General features: G+C 40.9%; 1 protein-coding gene across 2 annotated transcripts; it reads right to left on the reverse strand.

Moving 5' to 3' along the window:
• Nucleotides 1-5,406: 5,406 nt before the first annotated feature.
• gpr107 (G protein-coupled receptor 107) lies at nucleotides 5,407-22,043 on the reverse strand (the record flags this gene model as incomplete). Of its 2 annotated transcripts, XM_083670376.1 has the most annotated exons (18): nucleotides 21,918-22,043; nucleotides 21,472-21,591; nucleotides 21,150-21,200; nucleotides 20,835-20,923; nucleotides 20,581-20,753; nucleotides 20,074-20,105; nucleotides 19,796-19,858; nucleotides 19,588-19,698; nucleotides 18,833-18,966; nucleotides 18,054-18,129; nucleotides 17,894-17,967; nucleotides 17,539-17,656; nucleotides 16,989-17,119; nucleotides 16,224-16,267; nucleotides 11,930-11,979; nucleotides 11,217-11,300; nucleotides 11,001-11,125; nucleotides 5,407-6,798 (listed from the first exon to the last, which is right to left on the reverse strand). In XM_083670376.1, exons 1-18 carry the CDS (start codon nucleotides 22,014-22,016, stop codon nucleotides 6,708-6,710), a joined length of 1,665 nt encoding a protein of 554 aa, XP_083526502.1. In that variant the 5' UTR covers nucleotides 22,017-22,043. The 2 variants fall into 2 exon arrangements, with proteins under 2 accessions (XP_083526502.1, XP_083526503.1); XM_083670377.1 differs by lacking the exon at nucleotides 5,407-6,798 and having other exon boundaries at nucleotides 10,997-11,125.
• Between the last annotated feature and the right edge of the window lie 107 nt (nucleotides 22,044-22,150).

Consider the following 22,150-nt stretch of genomic DNA (forward strand, 5'->3'; position numbering starts at 1 on the left):
GTGCCTGTGTGTGTGTGTGTGTGTGTGTGTGTGTGCCTGTGTGTGTGTGTGTGTGTGTGTGTGTGTGTGTGTGTGTGTGTGTGTGTGTGTGTGTGTGTGTGTGTGTGTGTGTGTGTGTGTGTGTTTCTTTACTGATCTGGGCAAAGGGAGAGAGAGAGGGAGCTGAGGGAGAGAGAGAGAAACAAACAAGGTTGTGGTGTGATGACTGCCGTTTAGCAGGAGTTGTCCCCCACTGATGATGTCGCAGTGGCCTCGCTTGTCCCCTGCTCAGGTCACTTACTGCCTGTGTACTGCATTCCCTGCAGTGGTTTGACCTTCCTGTGGTGCAAGGTTGGAGACGGGCAGCTCCTGCTATCTGTTGAAGCAAGGAAGTAGGACGTCAGCTCCCTGAAATGCAGGGCGGCAGGCCCATCAGCCCTTGCTTGTAGTGCTAGACAGAGGAGATCTCAAACTAATGATGCAGCTGTGGCTTCTCGTTGTCTGCAGCCGGAGAGCTTTTCAAGACAACAGAGCCCAATCTGAAACCGAATGGACTTTGCGTATACCTGTATGCTTTTGGTGTACTTTACACCATCTTAAATATGTTTTGGAATAACTACTATATAATGAACAGAATATACAGTATGTGGAAACTATCCTGCCAGTCAACTCCCTTTGAGGGATGGAAAAATTAAAACATTTTGTATTCGTAAAGCCCACTTTAACTATTCAATCCCTGTGGTGCGAGTTGATGCATTGCTGTTCCCCCACTGAGTGCAAGCAGCTTGCAGCAGAGACAGTGAAAGATGAAATCCTCTCTCTGGGTTTTTTTTTGTTTTGTTTTGTTTTACATAACCAGTCATATGCACTCCAAAATACATTTTACCAAGGCCACTGTTGAAGAGAGGATCATCACAGCGTTTTAGGATACCAATATCATGTTCCAAAAAAAAACAATTGAGTGTGTGACACTCATTTTAAAGTGGCAATCTGAGATTGGTACATCCCTTTTTTCACTTTTAAATTAATGATATATAGCCCTTTATTCTTTAAGAATATAACTTATATAACTTAGAAATAAAGACATTAGTAAGATATGAATGTCTTTATTGATAATGTATATTAATCACAACTTTAAAAGGTCAATATAGCACTCAATATAGCAATATATCTGCTCTAAATTATATCTGCTCCAAATTTGCCAACATGGCGGGGGGCTCAGACTGACTTTTGCCAGTGGCCACCAACATTCTAAGTCCACCAAAGAACATTGACAGTGGTTCATTATTCATTTGAACATCAGCTCCTCCTGAGATGCCTTTGTGCCTTTTTTCAAGCCTTAATTCCTACTTAACTTCCATTAAGGAAATTACAACAGTAATCATCCTCTACGTTCATCGTCCCTGGTGCATATTATGGAAGCAGTCTCAGCATTGTTGAAACAAATGATGAAACAAACATTCAGTCGATGTTTAGCAGAGAGAGAGAGCGGCTGATTAGAAAAGGTTAAACACTTTCGCAATATCAGGCAATTGCTCCTGATAATGTTTAATGTGCCCAACGTTACAATCACCCCCAGTGAGGCAACTCTACACGTAGGCTCCACTGAGGTAATTTGTCTGAAATAACAGCCAACCCAAAATACCTTTCTTCCAGTTATATTTGGCATCACATATAGTAGCAGGAAACCAATGAGTAATACTGTATTTGTGCATTTGCCCACCTTTTGTAGATTTACCGCTAGGCCCAGTAGCTCTTGTGGGCATATCCCTAAACTGGTATAAACAGTAACATAATCTTTCCCCTAGACATCAAAAACCGCTTGAGATACTCGTTATCAAGCCATGCAGAAAGCCATTTTTCTAAAGTAGCTTTTGTGGCATCCCCTTTCTCTCTCTCTCTCTCTCTCTCTCTCTCACACTCTCTCTCTCTCTCTCTCTCACACTCTCTCTCTCTTCATCCCAGAATAATCCACTCTCACATATCCTACATGAAGACTTACTGTAGTTGTTTTTATTTTAATATGTCCCACCTCTGTATGTAGGTCACTGAGTGAACAATGATTTATAGGGGTTATAAAAGAGACTTAGAGAGATAGACAGTGTATCACCTGATGAGTGGTTCCTGTGGACCATGCTACTAATGCAGGCTTCCAAAGGGTGGGTGTAGTTCATGGATGGGCATACTAGTCAACAGCTGCCTGTTAAAGCGAACAGATTATCGCTGCAGATGTTCCTGGTATTGGGACAGGCTTCCTTGTTCTCCACTCGAAATGTGTCAGTTTGACATGATTCATGGCAGGACATAAATGCAAACTATACACCCTTAACCACAACATGATGAGTAGGTCCATCTCTGCCACTGAGCCACTTCACTGGGTGACCTCAACCTACTAATCCACCAATGGCTCTCTCCAAGGGAGCTAGTTGCCGTGGTCAGTGAGGTCAAATCTATAATCCAGCCTTGCCGAGATATAGAGAGAGTGAAGCACCACCACTCCCCTCTGTCAATAACCCACAACCACAGCTGACAACAGACGCTACTTTACCTTGGTCTGAGCTGGTTAAGCACCACACACTTAGTGCTCTAAGAAGATGAGTACACACTTTGCACAGAAAAAGAGAAGAGCAAACTAGGTTAATCCTACCATCAAGACAGACATGCTCTTCATGAGCTTGAGGAAAGAAATCGTTAGACATTAGGGGTTGAAGTGAAAAATGTGATTATTACTTATTGTGTCCATTGATAAGAGGGGTTAAATCATCAACTGTCAATATAACACATATCAATTGCACCTAGTTCAGTACATTTAAATGAGATTTGGGAGCTGCAAGTCGATTATTATTGTCGATTAAACGTTACCAAACATCAAACACCTGTGGATGTGTCTGTCAGTAGCCTGAGCCTCTCAAATAGAGAAGGTTAACCCACGCATTGCATATTATTCATTGGTTCCCTTAACCTTTGCTGTTGTCATACGTTTCACATTGTTTGCAACATTGTAACATATCGATTATGTTTATGTTTTATGTCTACATCATTTAGCCTATCACTACAGTTAAATAAGAAGTAAACAAATATATTTTAAAAAGTCTAATTTCAACACACAGGTTAACATTACTGACACTTACCCTACTGTTTACTTCTTACTGGTTCGAAAATTGAGAAAAATTATGGTAGCATGTGGTTTCCCTCTTCACATCTGAAGCGGAAAATTGATTTGTATCAGTCATTCACTTCGGTACCTGAAGCGAAGCCTCCACCTGCCCCTCTCTGTCTCGCCGACCACAGCGCCAGTCCAAATAAGTCCGATCTCAAGCGCATCCACTTGTCATCACACAAGCGCTCTCAGAAAATTTAAATAATCTTTAACGCTTTGTACGCCGTGCATGACTAGCCTGCATGACGGCCGTTTTTTTCCATTCTTACTCATCATCACTCTCGAATTTATAGTTAGATCAGTTAAAGCAGCTATCAGTGATTTTGCATCCAGATTCACCAACTACAGTGCCCTGTGTAAGTAATGGCACAGTGAAGCATGTTTTCTTCTTTTGGCTCTACACTCCAAAAGTTGGGATTTGAAATCAAACAATGACTATAAGGTTAAAGAAGAGATTCTCAGCTTTTAGTTGATGGTATTGGTGTACATAACCCTTGTTTCAAAAGTAATGGGACAGATTTGTGAAATGTCCAAATTAAGCACTCATGTTTAGTATTTGGTCTACAATCATTTGCTTGCAATAACTGCCTGAAGTCCGCAACCCATTGACCCCACCAGACGCTGGGTATCTTCTCTGGTGATGTTCTGCCAGGCCTGTACTACAGCCATCTTCAGTTGTTGTTGAGATATTGTTGCCTAAAATCGTATCATCAGGAAATTAAATGCATGATTGATTGGATTTAAATCTGAAGAATGACTTGGTCAGTCAAGAGCACTTTTTAAGGCCTGAAATCCCTAGTTGCTATGTCGGTATGTTTGAGGCCTTTCTGCTGCTGCTGTCAGCAGTAACATCATAAATTACGACAAGTTAGCCAGTTCTTGTGGCAGCTATACATGCCCAAAACATAGCACCCGCTCCACCATGTTTCACAGATGAGGTGGTATACTGTAAATCTTGGGCAGATCCTTTTTTCTCAAAACGTTCCTCTTGCGATCACTCTGGTACATGAAAATATTCATCTTATCTGTCCACAAGACCTCTGTAGGCTTTTTAGGTAATTTATTAGCAAACTGTAACCTGATCATCCTTTTTGAGGATAACTAGAGGTTTGCACCTTGCAAGTTTGGCTGGTGATGTATTCTGCAGATGGTAGTCTGTGATACATTCACGCCTACCTCTTGGAGAGTGTTCCTGATCTGTGGGACAGTTGTTTTGGGTTTTTCCTTATTTTTATATATATATTTTAGGGCATTTCTGCTTTTATTGGGACAGAGATAGTAGAGATTGACAGGAAGGATGAGTGAGAGAGAGGAGGGATGACATGCAGGATATGTCGATGGCCAGAATCGAACCAGGGACCTTGCGATAATATGGTATGCGCCTTAGTGCGCCACTGAGCGCCCCTGGTTTTTCCTTATTTATGGTGAGCATTCTTCACTCACTGTAGAAGTCTTCCTTGGCCTGTTGCAGAATCATGCAGATTTTTCTCAGTAATGGAGTGTTTCTACACAGTTAGCTTTAACATTTGTTCATTTCATATGAACTATTTTGAACTTTTTATTTTCATCTCTCTCCATTGTTTGACCTGCTCGTGACTTAATTTATGATCTACTTGTGAGACCACTCCAATGTGTCACATGACAGGTTGTTCCAGTGCTCTCCATAACAAACGATTGCAATTTGTGCTCCATCCCATGTTTTTGAAGCAACCTCACACAGAACATCTGATTAAGCCTTACTAATTTTAGTCAGGGACTCCATAGTCCAAACATCAATAATTTCCTGTGACCTTAACAATTGATTGCAGGTTATGCCAACACATAATAATGATGTCCAAGTGTATTCTAATCACATAAAATATGCTATTTTTGGTTGAATTCAAACCTCAAAACACTGCAATATAGTCTACAGGTACAATACAAATTGTTTGTCTTCATACAAAATAAAAAATATTGTCTTATTTATCAAATCATAGAGGTTAGTATGATTCTTTTCAGGGGACCTCACATGGGGTTCCGACGTTTTCTCCCAAGATGGTGATTTATATTCTGATGTGAACAAGACAGAAGATCATTTTATTGCCACACAACCTAGGTTGGTAGAATTAGTTTTCAGGTAAGCTCTACATTCACATTAATGAAGACAAGACTATGCCTTTTTTTCTTCCAGAGACTGCATGTGAACAACTCACAATAGAATATATTCCTACCAAGTCTTTAAAACATTTCAAAATGGTTGAATGCATTCAAGACAGAAATCAATTAAGGAGGGTCAAAAATGGACTTTATGAACAAAGGATATTTACATACTGTTGTTGTATTCCACAATTTTAGCAATCTTTACAATTGATCTTTGTATGAAGTCTTTCAACAAACAGCTTATGTGCAATGCAAACCACAAAATGAAATAAACTAATTAAATAAAAACAACAAAGAGCTGTGATCCACTTTATTTAGTTATTGTTTGACCCCACTTTCTGACTTAGAGTTTTAGATTATTGTACAAAATATACAGTAGTACTGCAACATTTTAATAAAGAAATACTGTCATCATCCACCTTCCCTCCCACGAAAGATGTGGGCCTCCGCTTTGGCCATATCGATTTTAATTACATTCATTCATCTGTCATCTCTGACCGTATGGAGAAACGATAAAAAGCATTATATTTTCTATAGTGTAACATTAAAATGTTTTTAAGCAGAATTAACCATTACGAATATGCTTCTAAGGCATGTTTCATCACAACCAGAAAATAAACTGAGCAGGCTGACAGACCTTCCCTGAAAATTACTGTTCAGCTGACACGATTGATCGCAAGCCACAAGCTAACTCATCAGGCAGGAAACTTTGACCCACTATGGCCAACTTGAAATGTAAACATCTCACTCACTTTTTACATAGTCACAGTACTACTCCACTACAGATGAAACATCACAACCAAAAGGAAGAAAGCACAAACAGCAGAACTCAAAGAATAGCTTATCAAGTGAATATAAAATAAATTAGTCTGTTTATTTCACATATGTTGTGAGAACCACAATTCAAGTCCTTCCCTCATTGTTTCTGAGAAGGGATACATATACAACGTCTCTGTAACCACAGGATTTCAACAATGTGTTCACATTGCAGTTCAGCTGCTTCTGAACTCTAATGTGTGTGTGTGTGTGTGTGTGGCAAATCAAATGAGATGTGTTGTATGCACGTTCAAAATAAATAGAAATTAAAAAAGTAAAACTTGATCAAAAAAGTATTGATCAAGCAGCCCTCCAAGCTTATCGATTTAAACAACCAAGGACATGTGGACTTGCTTATTGAGCCCCCAGATGACTGTAGCATCAAAGGGAATCCAATTTCAAATTCATAACACCTTTGCATACATAATATACATTTATACACGTACAGTTAGGACCACCATTGCGTAATAGTTGTGGATCCCTCTGTTGATATAGGGGCTGCTACCCACACTCGGGTGAAGCAGATGTAGAATTCCCATCTGGGCCAAGAGTGTCCGCCACACCTATAGTCCCAAGGTCCAGAGATGCCATGTTTCGCGAAAGCATCTCCTCATCAGGCCATGCTCTCCCTCTCCTCTGACGGTCCATTCGACACCTTCTTCACCTTCTTCACTCCGTCACCCATTGCCGTTGACGTGCTTATTCTGAGGAGGCCACAGAAAAGGAATACACACCATTTATTGTAAAAAGCCATTTTCACTTTCTTCAGTGAAACAGTACAGGTGACAGTTTGACGGCAGCTAAAAAGGTGTAAAAGCGACATATTATTACAATGCCTGCCAGAATTGTAATTAAAACCTCTATTTTTAAACTACGTACTCACGAAAAGGCGATGACAACTTATGCAAATTAATAGTAAACTGTGAGAATACTGTATGTGATACAGTAAAGTTATGGTATCAAACTTTTGCCTTTAGTGTCGCCCCATGTATTTAAATTTGCCAACACATAATAAAGCAAATTTCAGTTTGACCATATTTTTGACAACTTTTTCCTTAGAGGTTGAGTGAAACCGAGAACCTTCCGACCCCCCCCAAAATGGGCCCGGAGTCTGGATAAGCCATAAAGATTTGAAATATTCAGAACGTTCCACTTTCCTTCAGGCTGCTCCACAAGCATACAGCCCATCTTTAATTCATGCGCATTCATTGGTGCCGCCGTTGTCAACAAAATGTATTTCCTAAAACTGAGAGAGAGTTCACATCCAGGCAAATAGGAGATAGATATAGACGGCGCTCTCTAGACAGTTGTAGGGAAACCCCACACAGCCCCAAACCCCAAAGCGAGGCACGCTCCTGCTACCAATCTCACTAGTCTGGAGTCTCAGACCATGTCCAAATAAACTTCTCTGTTATCTTCCCCTCATGATCAGTGGAAGGTTAAAGGAACAGACATACTTAATTTACACACATCGGTAACAGCTATACAGTGGACCTGTATAGAACTAGAATGTGATTTTATTTGTTCAGTTCTTTCAGTTTTTTCACATCTACGTGTGTGTGTGCGTGTGTGTGTGCGTGTGTGTGTGTGTGTGTGTGTGTGTGTCTACTCTCCCTGCAACTCGCAGGCCTGTGGGTGGGATGCCAGCTCCCTAGGCTTGCGACCCAGTTCTGGGCATCCAGGCAGGAAGGACAAGGGATGCTGGGAGGCAGAAAGAGGAAGAGAGGGGGGTGGGTGGAGGGACAGACTGGGAGGACGCAGCCTAGACCCAGTTTACCAGCAGCACCTGACACTCCTGCTTCTTGTCCCATAGAGCAACCAGCCAGAGTCTAACCTGTATCAGGCACCATCACAGACAAATGCCATGTTTAACATGCAGTGGGCCCATTATTCTTTTAGCCCCTGGGCCCATGTCAGTTTTGATTTTAAGTTATATGGGTGAAAGGTACGAGCTTAGTGAAAGCTGGTTAGTGAAAAATGCTGTTGCCCTTAGTATCAGGTCAGCAATGTGGAACAAATCACACATTTATTGATGCATCTGTCTGGCATCTTTAGAATTCCAATAGAATATTGTATTCCATTTCAGGGGACACCTCCACAAGAATACTAACCACCTTTCCTATGCTCAACCTGTAGTGCATGAAATTGCTTGCACACGTTTAAGAAAGCAACAGAAGGAGAAAAAAACAAAGAAGAGGTAGAGGGAAAGGGGGGGCAAGGACATACAGTGCCACCAGCGAAGGTTATTTCTGGAAAGGTTCAGAGAGCAACCAAAAAATAAAAAAAATAAAAAATGGGGGAAAGGAGGATGGTGTCATGGTAGAGTTCAAAACGAAGTGACGGGACATGGGAGGGACGGGACGGGAGACGAGAGGGACGATCTCTATTGTGACCCCGACAGAGAGAAAAAAAAAAAAAAGATAAATGGAGAGATGGAAAGATAAAGAAAACCCAGGAGGAGGAGAGGGACATTGATTAAGTATCTCTGGGATGTCAAGATACCAAAGCTCTAAAAACAGATCTTGGGGTAAAAAAAAAATGAAAAAATGAAAAAGAAAAAAAGAAAAGAAAGCTAAACGGAAGCAGGACTGAGGCTGTATATAGGCTAGAGCAGGTGCAGTGACTAGCAATGTCCCGGTAATTGGGTTGCCTCCCAGGGTCCTAGATTCAGAATGGACAGAGAGGAATGCATTGTGTAAAACAGCTATGACTCTCTGTCAGGTAGAATTGGGATCTGCATATCAGCTGTACATATTAAGATTTACAGTGCCTTCGGAAAGTATTCAGACCCCTTCACTTTTTCCACATTTTGTTGTGTTATAGACTCAATTTAAAATGGATTAAATTAAAAGAATTTGCCATTAATCCACACACAATAGCCCAGAATGACAAAGCGAAAACACGTTTCTAGAAATGTACATAAGTATTCAGACCCTTTGCTATGACACTCTTAAAATTAGCTAAAATGCAAAAATGTCATCAACAAATCACTCAATAAGTTGAATTGAGTCCATAATGCATGGATAATAGTTAATGTAATTTTTGAATTTTGTTTTTATAGGGTCTCTGATTTGTAGATGAATCAATTACACACTGTGTAGATTAGGATGTCACTCCCAACTCAGGGAATTTCATAATTTTCTCTTGACCCTGACAAACTCCCCAGTCCCTGCCAGTGACCAACATACCCATAACTTGATGCAGCTACCACTACCACTATTCTTCACATGAGAGATGGTGCTGGATTTGCACCAAACTTAATCCTTTGTAGTAAAACCAAATAAACACATTTCCAGCCACTTTCTTTGCTGTATCACTTGAATTCATTGTTGCAAACACAATTATGGATATGAGAGTTTATTTTCCATTAAGGGATTATTTTTGGCCACTTGGTTATAGATCAATTTTGTAGAGTGACTGATGTTGTCCCATTGACTGTGCTTTTTCCGCTCCACCATTCAACTTTGTAGATTTTTGTAAGTCTCCCCAGGCCTCAGGGTCGCATTCCTGAGTAGTTTTGTTCCTCTCCATTTGCTCAGTTTGTAATGACAACCTGATCCACATAGTGTGTAATTGATTCCTATGCAAATCAGAGACCCTATAAAAACAAAGATATTAATTCCAAAATTATATGAACTTGCATTAAGTTGAACTCAATTCAATTGAGTGATTTGTTGATGACATTTTTGCATTTTAGCTAATTTTAAGAGTGTCATTGCAAAGGGTCTGAACACTTATGTACATGAGGTATTTCTGTATTTAAATTTTAATAAATTCACAGAAATGTCTAAAAACCCGTTTTTGCTTTTCATTCTAGGGTATTGTGTGTGGATTGATGGCAAATTCTTTTAATTTAATCCATTTTAAATTGAGTCTATAACACAACAAAATGTGGAAAAAGGGGTCTGAATACTTTCCAAAGGCACTGTATATCGGCAACAACTGAAGCCAACTGTATACAGCCATTGTCTCAGGTGCTAGAAGCTGTGTTTTGCTCTCTCAGGGGTGTGACACAGGTGGCACCTGAGTGGGCAGAAGCAAAGCCACACAGCTGGAGAAGTGGAACAAAGGAGTGGAACAAAGGGCCTCTGGTTCACAGTGTGAGGACTCTGACCGTAACCTTGGCTCCCAGTCTCCCAATCGAACCTTGTTCAGAAAGCCTGGGGAGGTTTGAGGCAGACATTCTCTACAGAGGAGTGGAGACCTCCAACATGCTTGCCATACACCCAACAAGTCAATAGGCAGCTCAAAACGGAACAGCCAATCATTTTCACTGATCCCCATGTTGGTAGTGTTCCAACAACTGAATTATAATTCCAGGAAAAATAAGATCACTTCAGCAATGTCCATTTTCAAAAACATAGCTTGCTAGCAATGTTTGTTAAGTTGATTGGCCAACTAATTTGCTCTTCTCAAGAATAACAGTTGTTGTTCTTGAAACATAGCTTCTGCACAAAGCCAATCAAAATGTGAACTCTTGCAGCCAGCCGCTCACTGCCAGCAATCCATTCCGGAATTGGCTAATACAAACTTCTACTGACCTCCAGAGGAGGTGTGCGAACAATGTAATTGGACGGTAAGGCTACTTGAGACTAACAAGACTGTAATAGTACTTTCTTACTTTTTACTTCTACCTTCATACTAAGTGGATTTCGACTTCCTCTTTCCAATACTTATGGAGGGCACTGTATAACTGCTCTTTGTTGTCTAAATATCCAATTTGAGCAAATAAGTGAGAAAATAGCCTTTCACATACATTCGTACCGTGATCTAGACAACGATTTTAAGGTCAAAAGTGTCTTGTGTGGAATATGTTCAGTTATAAGTGGCTTTTCAAACCAGTCACATGGAAAACAAAATATGACTTCTTCAGCTTGATTGAAAGTTCTGACGTGTTGCTACTTACACATCCTCCATCTCCAAGTCCTCCTCATCCTCCACAGACAGCAGCAGGTAGGGGTTGTAGGAGGCCGGACGGAACTTGTGGCCCGTCAGGAAGAAGAACGCTAACGTAGCAAGCTCATCCAATAGCTACCGAGGAGGGAGGGTAGATTGTGAAAAGACAAGAAATCCAAGAGCTAAAATTAATGCTGTTCACAAAACAGTGTAAAAATTAACTCACCTGGTACAGCCACTTCCACTGGAAAGGGACGATGAACTTGATGAGAATGGCTATTATACGGGTAAAATATATATAGCATACAATCTGCAGGAGAGAGATAGAGAGAAAACAAGAGGACAATGATTATCCCAAGGGGTAGCATGGAAAGCAAATACATTTACAAGCTACAATCAGCGAGGTTGTAGAAGCAAGCAATCTCAAAATCAATACATGTGTGTGTGTGTGTGTGTGTGTGTGTGTGTGTGTGTGTGTGTGTGTGTGTGTAATACATCCTATTTGGACTGCTGAGTGGTCATTACAGTAAGAGCATGAAGAAGAAAATGAGAGCAGTAATAATGTATAATGTAATGTAATAATAACAGCTTCATGAAAGGATTTTCATACATGACTATTCATGAATATCAATAGAGAGACAGACATCTGATAAGGCCCATGCATATATACCCTACAGTAAAGAGGTACTGAGAGATGTAGACACAACCACACAATGGACTTGCAGATACACTTAAAAAAATGTGTGTGTGTGTCTTGAAATATGTATTTGATGTGGCTGTGTATGTGTGTGTATGTGTATGTGTATGTGTATGTGTATGTGTATGTGTGTGTGTGTGTGTGTGTGTCTATTCACTGATCTAAATCTGTGTCTTGGTGTGTGTGTGTGTCTTGGTGTGTGTGTGTGTCTGTGTTTTCAGAGCATGAAAGAAGAACCTTACCATCACATAGTAGTGCCTGAAGAGCTTCAGCTGGGCAAGATTGATGGCAGCTTCAAAAAGGACAAAGAGAAGCAACGTTAGTTAGTCACCCGGCGAGTCCTAAATCCCAAGAGAGCTTTTCAGTAACGTGTGTGTGAGTCTGACATGGTCCATCAACTCCAAAAATAAACTCAGCTCAGCAGTTAGGAGGAAAAAAGGATCAAAGTTTGCTTTAAGTAGAGCATCTTCAAAAAAAAAAAAAATACAAAAAGAATAATAAAAAATAAAAAAATCTTGCCTATTTGCTTATACTGTACTTCAAGGGATAGTTTTCAGGACACATATTTAGCATAGTACAGGACTATAGATCACTTTCTAGAGGGCCTAATCTGGGTCAAGGAAACTAGCCCAAAAACGTTTAAAGGCGCACTCCATCAATCTCTCTTTCCATTCACAGTAAGGGCCTACTGTTAACAAATGGGTGGGTCCTGGCAAACAAAACTGCCACAGTTCCACTGAGTTAGTTGAATTCTGTGGTAATTAAAATAGCTCAGTGGCAGTTACATTTGCCAATACCCACCCAACTGTACACAAACATACATTGGCCCGATAAATGGTTGAACGACACAAAGACCCATAAGAGAAAATGGAGTGTTGAATATAATGACTGTGCAAAAGTGCCCTAATGCATTCTGAACTCCTTCCAACAAAAATGTGACTGCAGGGGGGAAATGGAGGACATATAGTCATAGTGAGAGAATGATAAATGACTGTATAACTCCAAAAGTGGAGCCTTCAAAAGTGGAAGCTGGGTGTGAAGTGTGAATCTCATACTGGCCTAGTTAGGACCTAAGGGATATTTTACAGATGCAGTCTGGCTATGAGACGCAAAAATGAATACAAACATTTTGGGAAATTTAAACCATGAACACAAAAAAACATTGTTCTATTTAGGCAGTGCACAATGCACTCACAAAGACCTTCACCCTCAATGCTGCCAAGTGAATACCTTTTATATAAAAACAAATGGAACAGCAGATTGCACCTTTTAAAGCAGTGAGAATGCAGTGACATTGCAAGCCAGCACATGCCATTGCCTATTCGGAATACTTACCATAAAGAGAGACTTCTGAAACGGCTCTAGGTTGGTTATTCAATTCTAAATAATTAATCATTCTGATCCAGATTAAAAGTTTTGGGCCTTGGGTATTGAAATATATATTTAGTCTCCAGACTTTTCTCACTGTTGCCTGGTCTAATGAAATCCCGCGAGATTGAGTAGAATGGCCAATTAATGAAGGAGCCTACACTTCAAATAGAAAAACATGAATTATATATGGTGAACATCTTGGGAGAAGGAGGGAGTTCAACAAAACAACTTCAGAACAAGATCGTAAAATCAATTTGTTGTCTCAGACACAAAAGCAATGGCATTTAGAACCTGGTACTATTGATCCTTCAACAGAACGGACAACGAAAAAACCAGGGGCAGCTGTGAGGCCGAAAGGTCACCTGCTACATACCGAGAGAGGACTTGCACTCGGCCATCATTCACTGACTCAGGGCAGGCAGCGAAAAAAGAAACCAATGACAGGTCACAGGTGGCCATGTCACAGCCTAACAGAAAAAAGTCGGCTGACTTAATTGAATAGTGTTGAGTTAAAACCATCTTTCTCTACTGCCATGTCAATCTTTGTTAGCCCTTCGGAGCTGTAAAAGCAATTTAATTAGAAAGACTAACAGCGGAGGAGACTTTAAAGATGTGGCGGTGCACTTTCACGTAAATGCTGCCCTTTTCTTACTTTACTTTGAGGTGCCGGAGGAGAAGGAAAATGTCTTCATTTCTCAGCTGGCGAATAAATTCCAATTAAAGCCTAGGGTTGGTGTCAATCAGCAGAATTAAGCGCAAGTCGACTTTGTGATTAATTAAACCATTGTAGCTAGGCCCTAGGGTGTCTGGAGTTCACAGGCAATCATCTTAGTCTCCTGAAACGGTATTCCACAGTGAGCCAGAACAGACACTGCATAATGATAAATGTCAACATCAAAGTCTTCCAGTACCAGTCGAAAGAGTTACGTTAGGAATCGTCTAATACAGACAACATTCGGATGTCATGAGAAAATTGGCAATTCTTTGTGTTGTCTTTCAAAACCTCAGCATTTCAATAATTTTGAATTCAATAAAAACGGCCTTGGACTACTTTCATTAACGCACCCAAGGGCATCACAATACTTTTTTCACAACGTATTGTGAGTTCCTAGGCTAGAGGATTTAGGGCAGGGATATATAAAGACTGCTGGCCATGTTTCATCTTTTACTGAAGAATAAATGGCGGAGGATGAAAAAAAACTCATTTCCTGACCTCATTTCAATGAAGGACAATTAAAGAAGGGAATGTGACAGCATGTCATGACGTGTCAACTAGGGTTCAAACCGCCTATGACAATCATCATGACAAGTAGAGCCAACAGATATTTTCATAAATGTTCATGCGAGTGTGTGTGTGTGCGTGGGCTGGTGCACAAGCATGTGTGACAGACAGATCGCTCCTGCAGGTGGATCTATAAATACTAACAGTGCAAAAAAAACTTGATTAAAAAAAGGCACAGGTGGTTTAACAGCTACTGGATTACCTCGGTATCTCTGTGCCACAGGAGAAGGCAGTGCGGAATCAGGAGGCATCATGCAGACGTACCAAACCGTGAGAGTGGGCATGCTATGTTAAGTTGGGCTAGCGGCACTGCAGCGACCACGCACTCAAATATGGACACTGCATAGCCTCAAAATAATACATTACTATTATATTTACTCACTATTCCTTCCTATCTGACAGAAGAATAACCTCTGGACAACAATCAAGATTTAGGACCAATTCTACAATTCCGTGTTGAAAGGGTTAAAAAGGTCTAACGAGTCATTGTAACTTCAAACAACTTTATCTGGTAGAGGTACACCATTTCACTCCACTACGACGTGTTTATTTTCTCTTCTCCAATGAGTCAATAGAGATCTGTTGCCTCTTTGGGCCTGCTTGACATTTACAGGATGGCTGGCATCTGCAGACTATATGGTTGACAGACGGGAAGTCTGGAGGAGGCCAAGAAGATTTGGCAGGCACCATCATAGGGATCAAGTGCTCAGTCAGCTTTCAGTCAGTTCCTTTCCAAGCAAGTGGTGAGACTGCCGTTTTTCACTTAAGGTGATCAAAGTACATCCAGTCACTCTTTTAGGATCTCTGCATGTGTCAGCTCACTAGCAAAGCTAGCTAACTGATCGGTAAATATTGCAGACAGCTGAATAACAAAGCTACAAAGAGGAAGGGGACAATCAGTCAAAATGTCTGTCAATCAAAATGCCAAGACAGTCATGTCTGTTGGCTTTAGAAATTGTGGTTAGAACAAAAGCTACTTTTGGTCTCTTTGATTGCAAATAATTGTATTAAGTTACTTAACTTCCACCCAGAAATGACTTGATATTTAAGGTCTCAGAGAAGGTTCCTCTTCCAGTAGGCATAATTCTCTACTACCCACTTTTTGGGTGCAGATATCAATCTCCTTAATAGCTGATCAATGTTTATGACGTATCTGAACTTCTATATATAGTAGGAAGGTATAAAAGTATGCACTATGAAGCACGGAACAGCGAAGGTTAGAGCGATGAATAAGTTATTATTCGTGGAAGCATCCAGCTATGACAGCACAGCTTTCACTATTCAACTATGCTTTTAGGGAAGGGAAGTTAAAAATAATTCTGGCCATGACCTAGATGTGGATTTAGTGTCTACCCTCTCCCTTAAATATTCACAGACTGATGTTTTTTCACTTAAACGGCCTTTCCAAAAACCTTTGGAATCTCTTAAACTTTTATGAGTTGTTGCTGTAAGAATGCATGGGTTCCCCAATAACATTTCAATTTCAAGTTTATGGTAGGAGTGGAACCACAGAAATTTTGCTGATAGGAGGATGATTTGAGTTCAAATGCTGTGTGAATTTGAATAAAGAAAAGGCAACCTTTCCGAAACGTCTTTGTCCACTTTCTCCTGTGTGCAGAAAAGAAAGCTTTCTATATTCTATTTGTGCGTGTACCACACTGCCTTTTTGTACATATGGAGTCACTGGTTTTACGCATCAACGAGAACTCTTTAACCTATACAGAGCTGGGAAAACGTGGTAGGTCTTCTCTGATAAGAGAGACTGAAGTTAACCCTCACTTATACTGCAGTACCATGTGCTGTTGCAATATGGGACCCATCTGTAGAGTGGCACACAAATTAACACACAAAATAAATGGTTAATAAGTGAAAGGCAGCCTTACCTTTGCCATCTGTGGCTGAGGCCTCTTGTAAATGTCGGATCGACCTGTGGACCAGAGAAAGGAGAGTAATCCCAACCAACCAAAACTGGAACAGGGTGGCCAGTTTCTAATGGCATTACCATTGACTTCTTATTCTAATCTGGGGGAAGTGAAGTAGTGTGAGGTACTATCAGACATGTGATGACATTATCAAAGCCTCTTTAAAGGAATATACAATCTCTGACCTTATGTATAATTGTATTTTTGTCTTTGAAAAGGTTAACATGTATTGCATTATGAGGTTCTTAACCAGTTAGTGGCTTTCAGTGACATACATTGCAAGCATGCACCCGGTTGCAGTACATATTGAATCAAGTTGCGTCACAATAATGTGTTCATCATGAAATGCATTAATGTGTATATAATTGTATAATCAAGTGCAGAGGCAAAATTAAAGGCAGCAGAACAAGGCTATTGACTCAATAGTGGCAACACATTTTTGTACAACCTTGCCTTTAAAATGCAATACAAACGTATGTTTTTGTATGACTGCAGTCTCTGTAATGTATAGTAAATGTTATTATTAAAATGTTGTTTTACAGACATATTGATGTACAACCAGGCAGACAATGTTGATGGTTTTTTTCTATCATTCATGACGAATAAATAAAACTAAACCAATATAAATTACAGATGCCATGGAGGCTGATTCGGGGGCCTCTGCGCCTGCCCGAAATAAACAATTGCGGGGGGGGGGAGGGAATGCTAGCTGTGGACTCGACTTACCAGACCACGGGGAAGAGGATGGCCCCACAGCAGAGAAGATCCACCAGGAAGAGAACCTCCTTCCACAGGCCGTACTCGGTGGTGCCCTCTTCTGTCGACTCGATGATGATGTACGCCACATTGGCCAGCACCTGGGGGGTCAAAAGGTCACAGCTGGGGTGCGATCGGTGCTCCGGGTAAAGGTTGCCCTTGGGTGGGAGCGACTAAGGGGACACACTACACCTACATTCCTAACCCTTACCAGGACATCAGTTTAAGTGAAGGTCAATGTCAATAATGTAAGATTAGGAGGTTGATGTAGGAAAAATCACATATTGGCAGATGGAGGAAAGTTAGGCATAGTTTAAGTGCATAACCATTTGAAGGAAGTAAGTAACCACTCATCTGTGAAGTTTGAGTTTGTAGGTTGCCGCAAGCAACACAAAATGTTTTACCTCACATTGGTGCTAAACACTGATAATGGCTAAACTGAGTTCCCTATTTACAATGTAACCTGTTTTGAGCACTTCAAAAAGTGCTGTTAGACAGACCTTCATTAACAGTGTTTTACCTGTAGTGGGATGACAATCATAAAGATCTTCTTGTCCTTATCTGAGAGGATATGTTTGACAAAGGCCCAGCCAGTCCCTATCAGAGCAATGGTGATGAACAAGAGCGCCCCCTTCAGTCTGGATGGGGGAAATACATTTACTGATCATATCATGTGAAAGAACTTTGTGGTTTGATAAGGAGAAAGAAGAGTCACAACAATGACAAAAGAGTTACTCATTCAGATATTCTGACTCACAAAAAGTGTATCATTTCATAAACCACCTCACATTCTGAAGTAAAACCTTATCTTTTTACACACTGTTAAGTGGATAAAAGGTGTATTTTAAAGGTGTTTATTTTGGAGTAGGACTTACAGGTGAGTTATATAGTAGACCACGGCCCATCCTTCAATGGGAAAGCCCTGATTTGAGATGTAGTGGTAGTCAATCTGGAAGAGAAAGTGTGATGAGGGTATGAAGCAATTTTTTTCAACACCATCAAAACAAGGTAGTACAAACTACTGTCAATGCTCACTGCGTGGAAGATAAGCGAGAGACACTTGGTGAAAGGCAGTGTCGCCATGAGCCAGTGGATCTTATAAACATCAGCACTGCAGAGGAAAACAAAGAGCAGAGAGAGAGAGAGAGAGAGAAAACGAGGAGAGAGGGGAGAGAAGCAAGCCATTAATAAAGCATATTTACTGAACTTGGGAAAGAACTGTCCCTAAAACGTCGATACAGACCCCCAAGCACCATCTCCCAAGACTTTGCATACTGGAGGCAGGATTGGATAGGTATAAGCAACATCGCAAAGCTTCCACCTGGCCTATGAGAGGGCAAGGAGGAGCTTCTACCATCTGTCTGATACCTATCCGGTCCTTTCAGATCTATTCATGTGTCTAGGGTGGAGGCCAGAGAGGCTGGGGGGGGGGTTCATTCTTTCTACATCCCATCTCCCCATCCTTACGAGATTAGTTTGACCTATGTGATGGACCACATCAACTGTCAGCATTCATTTTCACCATATTGCTTACATTCATCCCATCGCTTTCAGATCAGAGAACACGAGAGAAAAAGGATGGAAACAAGGAGGCCATGTTAAAAACTAAGTTAATTGTCCTCTGGTGAGTCCTAATATTTTATTTTCTGTGTCACAGAAAACGCCAGCGCACACACACACACACACACACACACACACACACACACACACACACACACACACACACACACACACACACACACACACACACACACACACACACACACACACACACACACACACACACACACACACACACACACACTTCTGCTCACCTGCGTGTGCGGAGAACATGAACCCACAGGGTACCGATGAGAAAGAAGAACATGGACATGATGATGTAGAGCTTGGGCAGTGGGATCTCCCCAGCCGACAGGTAACTGTTAGGGTTCTTCTCCTCGATGCTGATCTGGAAGTAGCATAGGAATGGGGAACGGGGAAGAGGTATCTACTGATGAAGGTACATGGAGGCTAAATTGTTCTCTGTAATTGTTTATTCAGTAGGGAATAGGGATAGATACAATAAGAGTCTGATGCATTGCATCATCATCATCATCATCATCATCATGCAGAGGTTAAAGCAAGAAAAATCCCATGACTGAAATGTATCTTAGGCCAATTTTGTCATGTGAACTTCCCCTTTTAAGAAGGCTAACCCACCAAAGATTGACAGAGTTTGAAGGGAAATCCTTAGCAATTGTATGTAGCCAACTCTATTGAAGGTTTATTTGCAATACATTGTCTATCTTGACAACATGTTCAATATGCGGATTTCAGAGTTGATATGGGGTCCCTGGAGAAATGATTCAAATTATTTATATTGATCATGATAAATTAATAGAAATACATTTCGAAGAGGTTTCCGTCTAACCTGACCAGTAAAAACCTGTTGAGAACTTGTGAGGAATACAGGCCATTTTCCTGGTCTGGTTATTTGGTCAGGGATATATCCTGGTCCTACACAGGACTTCTCTAGGGGGCTATTTCCAAAATATACAAACTACAAAGAGGTTAAAAGAAAGAAACTCACCTCAATACTGAACCGGAGTGGGTCAACCATTTGAGTGTCTTTGCTGTAGCAGTTATGAAAGTAGAAGTTATACAGGCCTTGCTGGTCGTCTGTGCTGACATTGAAGTGAAACTTTACACAGAAGAAGAAGAGGAACACATCAGTGATCTGTTGTGCAAACTAAAGATAAGAGAATCTGGCAGAACTCTTGTCGGTGAAAAAGCTTTACCTGAAAGGAGTATGCACCGTTGCTGTTTTTATGGAGAGGGTAAGTAGGCACCTCAACCTTTTTCTGTGAATGTAACAAGAGCAATATCAGAAACCAACTTTGGATGAAACAACAATAGGCAATAGGACAAGATATCAATCATTAAAATTGCTTAATTTTGCCTTTGATTAATAACATGGGAAAATCCATTATCAGAGACAAATCCTTTGGGACTGACATATCTGGCACACCAGGGGACATATTAAGTCAAGTATCAATACGCTGAAGAATATTCTCACCTCTGAAACATCCCGCTTTGTTTTACTCTCACCTGAGTTTGAAAATACATGGAGAACAACGGATAGAAACAAAGGATCAACATCTAAGAACATCTGGATACAAACACAAAATGGTGTGTCATCTAGACATTACAAGTTAAGTATCATCATGCACATGCTCCCATTGCTCCACTTTTGAGACATTTTGCGCATTATTTGCTCAATTGAGTGAGTGCCTCTGCTCCAATCATTGCTTCAATGTGAAAATCAACTGGGGCAGAGGGTAGGCAATCTGCAACTCTCTGAGTAAGAATGTAGGACAATGCTTACATTATCTAATTCAAATCCAGACCATACTGCCATGCTCCATTCCTACTGAGACAGTAATTGTGCTATTGATAGTGAGCTGAATGTGGCATTATTTACTTCAACTTTTGCATGAATCTTTGAGTTTGTTTGTGAGTGTGAGTGATGAATGAAGGAAACAGATCAGCGAGAAGGTTGTGGAAGGCTGTGGAGAATCCCTACCTTCACCAGTGTCAGCCACTGGGTCAGGCTGAGGGTTGACATCTTCATTCCCCTGGACAGGTTTCACTTGACCAGCTCCAGTCTCGAGGCCTGCAGTCTCTCTGAACTTGGGGAAGCCGGGGATGATGTCAGGGAACACGTTCTCCTCCTCAGCTGACATTTTCATCCTCACCCTGAGTCACATACATGTGTTAACAACACTACAGGGATTTAGGATGGTGCCAAAAATTATGCGGTAATCAGTCAGTACTCACTTATTGTCCTGGAAGTCAAACAGCAGCATAGCCACGGCAACCTCACTGCTAGGGGTCTTCTTTAAGACACAGTAGTCGAGGTCCTCATCCTGTATTCGAGCACATGTATGAACCAAACAGACACAGACACACACACTTCCTTACTCCTAACTGAGCTACTACTTCAAGTGAATACCGAAAGAGTTAGAACAGCTACCTTACTTCTAGCAGTAGTCTTGAGCCAATTTAATTTTCCACAAACATTTATGAACTGACAACTGGAAATGCCACACCTTTTATTGTGTACTGTGAAAATCGAGTAAAGTGAATACTTACCAAATACGTGGAGAAGCCATTACTGCTTGTCCTATCTAGGCTAAATCCAATCTGAAACAGTAAGCAGACATAAACTTAGGATTCTATCAGTGATTTGTGCATGCAGGGTCACCAACAAAATGTAAAGAGTCGGGAAAATAGCACTACATACATGACCTGTGTTGTGCCCGAGTGCAGTATTGCTTTTCCAACCATGATTTAAAACTATACATAATTTGTTTACAAAATCTCCTGTCATCAAACACATAAACAATACAGTAACATAACTAAGTGAGAGATGAAGACTTCACCCCTTACAAAAACAGATCACAATGTGTCTTACCGTGGAGCTGTCAATCTTGGTGACATCCGCAGAGAAGGCCAGACTGGACATATTCACGATCATGTAACCATGCTTGTAAAAACCGAAGGTGTTCAGGTGGACTTTCTGCCGAATGTCATCCTGAAATCGTAGAGAAACATGTTGAGGTCATCAACGCTGTCAATTGTTCATCATTTTGCCTGATGAATAAGAGTGATCTATCATTCCATGAATATGGCCTAACGTTAGCTAACACTTTCCTACAAGGTAGCTCTGACTGTACCAGAGACAGAGAGCTCACTAACGTTATGAGTCTGGGTCAAGGAATGGAATACGGACTGATCGTTTGCTCGTCTCCATCCCGGCTAGCCTGCTGAGCTATGATGTGCGGTTAGCAATGGAAGCCCCCAGGACTAGGTACTGAGATGCACATAGCAATAGGCAATATAGGACTCTAAACTACATACCTTAAGTATTAGGTGATGCAACCTACAATGGCTTTCGCTGAGAAATAACATAAACAACACAAAAACACACGTCAACATATATCTTTTGTCGGTCGCCATTTTTCTAGAGATGCATCCTTGATTCCACTTCCGGCATAAATGTACGCATTAACGCAACAACATATGACGATGGCACGTCGATTTAAAAGCCCTGATTTGCTCTGACCAGAGAACACAGGATTGGTGAAATCAAT

This window comes from Argentina silus (assembly GCF_951799395.1).
Source record: "Argentina silus genome assembly, chromosome: 5".
Classification (NCBI taxonomy): Eukaryota; Metazoa; Chordata; class Actinopteri; order Argentiniformes; family Argentinidae; genus Argentina; species Argentina silus.